This window comes from Mytilus galloprovincialis, chromosome 10 (genome assembly GCF_965363235.1).
Source record: "Mytilus galloprovincialis chromosome 10, xbMytGall1.hap1.1, whole genome shotgun sequence".
Taxonomy (NCBI): domain Eukaryota; kingdom Metazoa; phylum Mollusca; class Bivalvia; order Mytilida; family Mytilidae; genus Mytilus; species Mytilus galloprovincialis.
The window spans coordinates 45,339,129-45,350,718 of NC_134847.1; the positions used below are offsets into that span (position 1 = coordinate 45,339,129).

Here is an 11,590-nt window from a genome sequence, read left to right on the forward strand (position 1 = left end):
GCTTAAAAACACCTGATCCAAGAGTCCCGATAAAGGTCCTATCCCCCCTCAGAATAGTATACCACATAGATTCCATTTGTACCAGATCATATTATATTCTTCTATTTATAATGTTAAATCTTCACTCCAATATCATTCTTTGGGGTAAATCTTTCTGGAATCATATTCTTACCATGGGCGATGTTACTGTAAATTCAAAAATTGATGCTAGCATTTATTATTGCGATTTTGCCTAATTATACTAAAATGTGATTTTAATTTCTGCAATATTCAGAAAAATCCTGTTTGATTTATATTAAAAAAAAAAAATCAAAATGCGAGTTTTAACTGTTATAACCCTGTTGCATTTTATGCAATAATAAAAACATCACAATAATTTCTGAATTTATGATACTTTCTATAAAACACCTTGAAATTAAAGATCAGACATGAATAACTTACTTGGTGTTATATTTGTTTCCTGGTTATTAATATTCTAGGAATATCTCCCACACACTAGTCATGTTCTGCTGAATGTGGGTTTAAACTCCTGTCCAGAAATTTAAATTTTGAGAAATGATGTATATATTTCCCAATAATAGAATAGAAAATGTGGATATTTTAGTTTCACTTATCAATATTTGTAGGGTTTCTTAACTGCCATGAGACAGGAAATAACCAGAGCACACAAAGGATGGGCCTTGGATAATGTCATTCTGGACAATGAGGTTACAAGAATGATGAAGGAAGATCTACATGGACCACCTAATGAAGGTCAGTACAAGCGCAATAATCCATATTATTACACTGTCATCTTGTCTTTAAAATCTGGTACCCATTGCTCCATAGCTGTAGTGCTTATTATAACAGGAAACAAGTTTTCCCAGAATTGAATAGAATACATGATATAAAAGTCTAAACACAGAATGGATTGACCTGGAGAACATTTGATAAAAAATTGAAAACCGATCACATGCAAAATAAAGTTATTTCAAAAGATTTTTTTACTAACATAAACCTGAAATTATAGGAATGAGAAAAATTAGATTTTTGATTATGCTTTGAATATATAAGATTAAAAGTTTTGAAGTTACATCATCCGCTAATGTTTATTTCATTTGAAAGTTTTAGAATCTCATTTCTACATCCAATATAATAATTCTCTATCAATGAGATGGCTTATTTTGTTTTTTCCAAAAATATGATATATACTTTTAAAAGATGTTATACCTACAGTCTGATATGGGTGTTTTTTAAATGTAATTTTGAAACTAAAATTTATTTTATCCTGCAAAATAGTAACATGCATGTATGTAAGTTTTTGTTTATTTTTATTTTACAGGTGTATACATTTATGGACTGTATCTGGATGGTGCAGGATGGGATAAGAGAAACTGTAAACTAATTGAACCTACACCTAAAGTTCTATACACGGCTGTACCAGTGGCACATGTGTTTGCCACAAACCAGGAGAGAACAGGCAAAGTAGCCAATATGTATGAATGTCCCGTGTACAAGAAACCCAGGCGTACTGATTTAACTTATATATTCCCACTGTTTCTGAAGACAACTAAACCACCAGATCACTGGACTCTACGTGGAGTAGGTCTTCTCTGTGATACAAAATAAACTGATCCCTTCCAAAAAAATGTGATTTTTTTTTTAACTTTTCAAAACGAACTATTTACACTAATATTCTTTTTTGTTTATGTCTGTTTCTTTTACATTTGTTTTGTGTGAGAAATAATAAGCTTGATGAATTTGTGACAATTCCTGTTTATATATATTTTTCCCCGAAGTATGACATTTTAATTTTCTTCATTCAAGTTTATTTTATAAGTCTGCAAGCAAGCTTGGCAATAATTGATTTAAGAAATTGTCAAATTCACACAAGTTTAAAACTTCATCTGATTCAACTATGATAAAAAGAAATAAACAAAAGATACATTTTCAACATCTTCCTTTTATACTAATTTACTATACCTTTTTTTATTGTTTAATTTTAATGTTTAATTTTTGAAAATAAATAATATAATACAATCATTATTTTATGCATATTTTACATTTTGTATATTAAATTAGCTAGTGAAATATTCCGTCCAATCTGAATTTCAACTGTCCCATGATAATCCTATGTATATACTAAGATGTGGTGCAAATTTAATCTAGACAAAATCCGTCCTTCATAAAAAAAAAGTTGACTGCTATTTAAACAAATCAGTATTTATTGTGTGTGTTCTATTGTTATTTATTTATATTGTGTGATAATTATTATATTTTGGAAATTATATATTTAATATTCAAAGAATTTATACTATTATTTTTTTTTATTGTTTTCACTTTATCTATTGTTGTTCTAACATTGTTTGGAGTACAGAGTATTTATTATTTCTTTGTTTGAAAACAATAAAATGTTCTTCATACAATTATTTTTATTTCTTCTTATTTCAAGTTTTGATGTATTTGTTTCTAATCAAGTTTAGAAAGATTGCATTCAATTTTATTCCATATTAATAGAACAGAATTGCAATACAGTCCATTGTCCTGAACATATAATATTGGACGTTAAGCATCTAACAATTAATCAATAAACTGGCGAGATGTGGATTTTTTTGCTATTTAATGAGGCTAATCTACTAAGCTTACTTGTCATTTGTGCCAGGAACTCATTTCATTGATCCATTGTCTCATCATTTATCATTTATACAGATGTTTTTGGATTTATAAAATTAGTCATAATGGATTTGCTGGATCTTTACATATCTTTCTATGCTTGGTTGATTTACATGCAGGCGAATGCCAATAACTCAGTTGGATGCCAAACATTTCCTGTACACATTTACCTCGTCTTACAGGTCACAGTACTGCCTTACATAATTCGCAATACTTCTAGTAGTCCTTTGATAGTTTATGTGTTATTGTCATTTTGCTTAGATTCTTTTGTTACCTATTTCGACATCACACTAGGACTTCTTCTAAATTGAGTTTTACTGCTGTGTGGGTTTTTTTCTACATTGGCTAGAGGTATAGGGGGAGGTTTGAGATTTCACAAAACATGTTTAACCCCACAACAATTTTCGGCCTGTCCCAAGTCAGTAGCCTCTGGCCTTTGTTAGTTCATTTATATATTTTGGAGTTTAGTATGAGCTCCATTATCACTGAACTTATACACATTTTTGTTTAGGGGCCAGCTTGAGAACACCTTTTGGTGTAGGATTTTCTTGCTGTGTTGTAAGACCAATTGGTGGCCTTCAGTTATTGCTTTTTTTTTTTTCCTTTTTGGGCTTTGACACACTCCCATTTCCATTCTCAATTTTAAAAACTTATCATAAGTTATGATGAAGGGTATTTTGAAAAAGGTCTTATCTGCCAAATTGGTTAATTCAACAAATAAATGGCAGAAATTACTAGGTGATGTCAGAATATTGATAGGTGTTGATATAACAGTGGCCACTATATATACCTGTTACAAGCAACAGTTCAAAAGCACCAAAACTGCCATATACTAGTAGAAATAGGTAATTTTACTTTTAAAGGCAACACCAATTAGAAAAGCGCAAGTTCTGGAGAAATTAAACAGTAATATACATACATTTCTATATTCAGATTAAAACAAGCCACAATAATGGAGTTGCCATTAATTTTAAAAAGAAGCAACAAACACTCTGATAAAATGGGTACCAATAAATGACAGCTATGTTTCATTCAACCTAGAACTTAAAACCCAAATTTAATGTTTGGGAAACATCTTGGATGAGGATGACATTATAGATAAAGAAGAGAACTAGGATGGAAAAAAAGGTTACATAACTTCAGCAGAAAAAAAGACACACTTTAATATCATAAGAAGAAACATAAAAAACAAAAACAACACGTTATAAATTGCATTCCCTTTTTACGATTTACCTTAACTCATTGGAATCGCTCAAAGCCAGTTATTTGAAAGCCAAGGAAATGTCAAACCCAAAACAGTTGAAGCGCTTTATGCACAAAGAGACCTTTAAAATAGATTAAATTCATTTAAGGTCAATTTTGCCTTAGGGAGTTGAAACCAAATAGTTTCTTTGAAATCTCAAAATTTATAGTGTTATGAACAACTTAAGCCACGTTATTACTGATGATCTATACATTGTCAATAACACTTCTCTGAAAATGTGTTATCCAAAGGCCAGTAATATCGTGACAATTCATCCATCAATTTGAAACAAAACTTCAAAATACTGATGGATTCAGTAGAGGATTATGCCAGACAATAGTTTAAACGCCAGAAAGAAGGTGTAGGTACTCTTTCCAGAGGCAGATTTAGGGAGGGGCCGGCCCTTTTTGGGAAAAAATTTGGTTGCTTATATAGGGAATCACTGAAGCGTGACTGGAGTGGGCCCCTAAAATTTCTAGATCCGCCAGTGCTTTCCTAATGGAGTAAGGCTGTGAGGTGGTTAATACAAAAAAACTGATTGGATCTATGAATATTACACATACATCTACTTTAAAGACCCAAATGTTGCAAAAAAACTGTTCCACCTACCATGACAAATATGTTGTTGTCCCCACAGATCATCGTTTTATGTGTACAACACATTACATAAACAGCATGATAAATGAATAAGGTAATGACAGTTTATTTTGAAAATCAACATGTATATCCACGATACATGCCAAGAAGGAAATCCTGTTTAATCACAGGTCTGTTCTATGTTACTTTTTGGAATTCCATCCAAAGAAGAATATCTTTCTTCATTGTCCTTGAAAACAACATTTATACTTCTGATTCTTATAAGAGTGATCCATATAATGTTTTTTTTCCCTAAATAATCAATCCCAATGTTACCAGTAATCAAAGACGGGCTTCAAAGTTATTGAGACACTACCTATTATAGAGGTGGTGTGCATCAGATGTGGATACTAAATATTTCAAAAATTGGTTAGAGTAAATACAATCAAAGACTCTTTCATCTTGCAATAGTATTAAATCATTTGACTTTTCAACATTTTACACAAGAATTCCTCTTTCAAAACTAAAAGACAAACAGAAAGCGTTGATCCTGCTTTGTTTCATAAAAAGACTGACCAACGTAGTACAAGTATCTCATCTTAAAGAGGTTATAAATTGTTTTCTGAAACTGACATTATCAAGATACTTGATTTCTTGATTGACAACACATCTGTCACTTTCAGAGAATTTTTTATTTTAGATCCCATTTATGGGCATTATGTTTCCTGGTCTGTACGTCCGTCCGTTCGTCCGTCCATCTGTCCGGCTTCAGGTTAAAGTTTTTGGTCGAGGTAGTTTTTGATGAAGTTGAAGTCAACTTGAAACTTAGTACACATAAAATTGGGAATGTTCCCTATGAAATAATCTTTCTAATTGTAATGCCAAATTAAAGATTTTCCCACATTTTCACGGTCAACTGAACATAGAAAATGATAGTGCGGATGGGGCATCCGTGTACTGGGGACACATTCTTGTTTCTCAACAAACAATAGGCATTCCGATGAGTGCCAACTGTGCTCCTCTTCTCGCCGACGTCTTCCTTTATTCGTATGAGACCTACTTTATACAGGAGATTCTTAGGGAAAAAGAAAAGAAGTTAACATTATCCTTTAACTTCTTTTCCCGCTGTAAAAATGCATGATGTCCTCTCAATAAATAAATCAAAAATGGCATCTATCCCATCAATCTTGAGATAAACTTCAATACAACAGATACAGTTAAATTTGCCTCATATCTTGAATTACATCTAAAAATTGACAATGAGGATCGGTTGAGTAAAGAGATTATTTCAGCTTCCCAGTGGTGAACTTTCCTTTTCTTAATAGCAGTATTCCAGCAGCAGCAGAGTCTTAAATGGAGTATAAATCTCACAATTGATACGATATCCTTGTAATTCCTATAATTAGTTATTGGTAGAGGGTTGCTGCTCACATGGAAGCTTTTGAAATAAGAATTCAAGTAGTGAAGTTGAAATAAACCCTTAATAATTAATTTTACGGACCCAATCTCGACTCTGTTGGTTGAACGCTACAGAAAATCTGTTTTTCACAAATGACGACAGATTTGTTTAAATTCTTGTAACTACAATTCGGTCCTCTTTCTTCTGAATTAGACCGATCGAATAAGCACTACTTTTACTTACATGAGCCATACCGTTGACGCCCGGTGCCACATGTGGAGCAGGATATGCATATCCCACCAGAGCACATGAAGTCCTCCATGCCATTTTATGTGGGGTTCGTGTCATTTGCCAAAAGCACTCTTTTAGATTTCCTTTCATCGGGAACGTCCTGAATACACAAAGCCAAGGATATGTAAGAACCGAAACAGTTGAAGAGTTATGTGAACATAAAGAAACTAAAAAATAGCTAAATTGATTTATGGTCACCATTGCTTGAGGAAGTTGAAACCTAAGTTCCAACTAACTTCTCCAAAAGTTACCATTTTTAATTTTTAAATTATACAGAACTTAGATTTCAACTTCCTCAAGCTGATGATACCCTCAGGGACTAATAGTTCACCAGTAAAGGTATCGGACCATCCAGTGCTGTAGATAAAGGCAACAGTAGATTTTGTTGTTCAAAAGTCATATATCGATTGAGAGAAAATAAATCCGGGTTACAAACTAAAACCGAAGGAAACATATCAACTATAAGAGTAAACAACTAAAAACAAATGACAATGCAACATACAAAATGTAAAATCACAAAAATACTGAACTCCGAGGAAAATTCAACTAGAGGCTCTAAAGAGCCTGTGTCGCTCACCTTGGTCTATGTGAATATTAAACAATGGACACAGATGGATTCATGACAAAATTGTGTTTTGGTGATGGTGATGTGTTTGTAGATCTTACTTTACTAAACATTCTTGCTGCTTACAATTATCTCCATCTATAACAGTACTTTCAGTGGAAAATGTTATTGAAAATCTTCAAATCTTAAGAAAATTGTTAAAAATTGACTATGAAGGGCAATAACTCCTTAGGGGGTCAATTGACTATTTTGGTCATACTGACTTATTTTTAGTTCTTACTTTGCTGTACATTATTGCTGTTTACAGTTTATCTCTATCTATAATAATATTCAAGATAATAACAAAAAAACAGCAAAATTTCCTCAAAATTACCAATTCAGGGGCAGTAACCTAACAACCGATTATCCAATTCATCTGAAAATTCCAGGGCAGATAGATCGTGACCTGATCAACAATTTTACTTCCTGTCAGATTTGCTCTTAATGCTTTGGTTTTTGAGTTATAAGCCAAAAACTGCATTTTACCCCCATGTTCTATTTTTAGCCATAGCGGCCATCTTGGTTTGTTGGCCGAGTCACCGGACACATTTTTGAACTAAATACCCCATGGATGATTATGGCTAAGTTTGGTTAAATTTGGCCCAGTAGTTTTCAGAGGAGAAGATTTTTCTAAAAGATTACCAAGCACTACACGAAATCCCGGATTTATAGAGGTATGCAAATGTTATGTAAATGTATTCAGAGACCGACATTTACATATATTTACAAACCACTGCATTTAGTTTATCTTGTCTTTACATGTTGTAAATATTAATATTTCTTGTGCTATACCCTCCTATGGGCGGTTATGAGAGACCGCGGTTTATAAAATATCTTAACACCTAATCAAACCATTTTGCAGTTAAGAATTTATATATATTTATGACCGTCGCAAAACTTTTGCAAACTTATGTCTTTGTATACCTCTGCAAATGGAAATCTTTGTCATGTATTTTTCTATGATGTAAATTTATCCGCAAATGTGTTTCTTTGTCTAGGTAGCAAAGCATCATCATTCAAATGATTTTATATGGGTTATAAAGTGTAAGGTGCATCTACATTTTCCTGGTATGTAAACCAATTCAAAACGAGAACTTTATAGAGGGGTGTAAAGCGTAATTTCCTTTAATCTACAGAGACCTGTCAAATGTATTGTAAAGGAATAATTTTGTTAGTCTTTATTGTCGGCTGAAATGTATGTCAAAGCAGAACATATCAAAAGCCTTTGAACATATTCCGAAATGTATGGTAAATACATAGATTTGCAGACAATTTGTTTAACTGAGAAATGTGGTCAAATGATAATATCAATGACATGTGTAAATACATTGGGCATATGTAACTTTAAATACATATGCAAAGAAATGATAAAGAAAGATATTTCAGACAGCTAGAAATGTATGTGTAAATATATTGGGCATATGTAACTTTGAATACATATGCAAAGAAATGATAAAGAAAGATATTTCAGACAGCTAGAAATGTATGGTAAATAGATATATTTGCTTTTAATTTGCTACTATATTTGAAAGGTGCAGATTATATTTACAAATATTTCCATAGCATTAGTGGTCAAGCTATGATATGACAAATATAGCTGCTTTGGGATTGGTTTTGGCATATTGGTAATATCATTTATTATACATGTATTTTAATAATTTCGCGAGCTCTGTTTGGTGTTCTGCGTAAATTACTTTATCCATCAAAATCTTGTTTCTCGGTAAGTTATGATGGTTCATTCGCATAAAACGATCGTTTCCTTCGAGTATCGCTTTGAAACTTCTGGAATTGCACGAGTCATAATTCACTCTGTTTATAAAACATATAATTTTTTTTAAAGAGACATATACTACAATATGTATTATATATGTTACTGCAGAGACATATATACTATATATATATAAGTACGTCTGAAATTGCGAAAGCAAATTAACAGATCTAACATTGTTGGGTTGATGTTTAAGACGAGTTGTACTATATATATATATATATATATATATTATGTCTCTGGTTACTGATAGTTATAATACATATATACAAATTAATCCTGAACAATATTAGATATGCGGCCTCATTTTAAATTTAAATCGGTACCATTCGGAAGGTTATCGATCGATTTATCAAGTTTTTATAAAAAGTCCAAGTTTCTGAAATAGAAATATTCCTTCATCGGTAGAATAGTTGTCACATAATATTTGACACAAAACACATCTTGAGAGAATGTTTTTTTAAGAATCGGCTAGTTTGCACACATACTTAAACGTTAAATCTATTGACGAATATTTCAGTTTTGTAATATTTGTTTTCCTTATCCGTTAAGTCCAGTCACGAGATGTTGAACTCCGTGTGCTTTATGAAGCTCTCTCTGCAAAAACTTTCTTGTGTGTGAGAATGAAAGTTAAACACTACAAACAAAGAACCAGTGAGTCACGTGTCATAATTGACACACAATTTACCAATGAAATCAAACAAAATTGATAGATAATATCACTCCATCGACGAGATGTCGCCCTTCCTCCGATCAACGGGGTTTATCAGCAGTTAAATGTGACAATTATCACCTTTCACAGAAAGATCTGGTCCGAAAAGATCAATAGAAGACCACCGCTAGTATCAATATCCATCAATATAAGGCACAAACAATTATCATTTCTTTATGATTAATAACATCATACATTGTCTTAAAACAATGCTCCCGTTGTCATTTGATTGTGTTGTTTTTAAATACGCAAAACTAAAATAAGTTATCGAACTATCAGTCATTCGATATCTCATTTATCGCCTATTCTATCCTAAAATTTTACAGCTTCCATATGTACTTTGACAGGAATCGTATTTTTTCTGTCATGATCAAATAAGTTTTAATTTTTTTTATTTTTTATTTTTTCTGCAATAATTACATTTAACATACTTTGCACACTTTTTAATTGAAATAACATTGAAACAAGAATCGATGTCACAAAGTCATTTTGTTTTAACATAATTCAAGAAGATTTGTAAACGACAAATACATATTACAATTACTCTTCAATCTTTTGAATCTCTCTCTGGCAAATTTCAAACAAAAGAAAAGTATATAAAACATCTTTTAGGCTTGGATCAGCATCTCAAAAACCTACAGGTTTACACAATATAAACTAAACACACAACACAAAAAACAAATGACAGTCACAATACAAGTACATGTAACTTACTCAAATAGAAGGTACAAAAATCTATCTTACAAAAAAACCATGGAAAACATATCTTTAAAAGATATAAGGCAATTGTACCCTGTACAACAAGACGAAGTCTAGACTTATAGTTTTAGCGGAAATGTATATGATTCGTGTTTGAACAAAGCAATATCTTGCACTTCTTTCTTGGACATATTTTACGCAAAGTCTTAAAATAACTACATGTATCATTTGTCCTTTAACAGTGGAGTCGGAAACATATATCATTGTACTTGCTTTCCATACAGGCGGGAAAAAAGGAAAGAGGGGCAAAATACATAAACTATCGTTATAGTTAAATCGCATTGATAAATGTTTAAAACTCTAAATAAGTTGATATATTAAAGAATATTTTCCAATAAAAAGATAAAACAAAAAAAGTGACAAGCCTCTGTGTCTATGAATATATCAAGGCACATTTCTGATTTTACAATCTTTAACTTGTATCATGCATGCTTTGGTACCTGGCGGATAAAAGTATTCGTCCCATTGGCTATCATACAACATCTTTTTTTACATACAAATCCTCCGTTCACGATGTTGTAATACCTATGCAGGTTGAACTTCAATTTAGAGGTTTATATATTGAAGTTTTAGTTCTTTGGGTACCAAACGTGACCTTTAGAATTTAATTACTATAATTTTTAATTAGTTAATTATGCAAGTTGCAAATCTGGCAGAATCTATCATAAATTAAAAGTCATTGTAAGGAATGCTACCAAAATATAGTGTGTTCAAATGTAAAAAGAAATGTTAAAGTGAACTGCTTTTACGGAAGCGTATTAGCGCCACACATTTTTTTTTTTATTTTTTCTTCCTATGTTTGCGTTATAACGCAAACCTTATAACGCAAACCTTTGCGTTAAAACGCATTTTTACCTTTTGCGTTATAACGCAAACCTTTGCGTTAAAACGTAAACCTTTGCGTTATAACGCAAACATTTGTTTTATCTTATTTCTTATTTAAGATTCCAAGGAAACAGTAGTTATTAATGGAGGAGGCTGTATATAATAAAATGTATCACCTTTGTAGTAATTGCAAAGTAAACTGCTGGAATAATTAGATCATATCAATGACTAATAATGAGCAGAATAATATAAGAAGATGTGGTATGAGTGCCAATGAGAAAACTCTTCATCTAAGTCACTATTCGTAAAAGTAAACCATCATAGGCCGAATTACGGTCTTCAACACGGAGCATTGGCTCACACTAAACAACAAACTATAAAGGTCCCCAAAAACGATATCCAAGTTACTACTAGTATATATATTACAAAGAAAATTGAGTAAATTGAGGTTATACCTAAGAAAAAAATCAACCCTGCTAATATAGCTATAACCGAATATAAATATACTTCCAAGGTAAGCTCCGTTTGAGAACTGTGTAAAGTAGGTTACATTCAAACAAGCTACCCTTTGGCAATAAATGTATAGAATGAAGATGTTTTATTAATAAAATTATGTTCTCTCTATTCAAATTGCTACCCAAGCATCTTAAAAATACTTCATTATATTGAAATGAAAATTCACTGACTTTCTATCAAAGAATCTTGATCATATTCTGAGATTTAAAAAAAAATGTTTCCTTATTAATAATTCATTTTAAAGC

The 11,590-nt window shown here is 31.7% G+C and overlaps 1 protein-coding gene across 2 annotated transcripts in view; it reads left to right on the forward strand.

The window, feature by feature from the left end:
• Positions 1-2,405, forward strand: part of LOC143047634 (dynein axonemal heavy chain 5-like) — a 79,697-nt gene extending 77,292 nt beyond the window's left edge. For both annotated transcript variants that reach the window (XM_076220799.1, XM_076220800.1), the window contains 2 exons: positions 627-753; positions 1,322-2,405. In XM_076220799.1, the coding sequence (XP_076076914.1) occupies positions 627-753; positions 1,322-1,608 (414 nt within the window). In that variant the 3' untranslated portion in view covers positions 1,609-2,405. The remainder of the gene's footprint in view (positions 1-626; positions 754-1,321) is intronic.
• Positions 2,406-11,590: the final 9,185 nt, after the last annotated feature.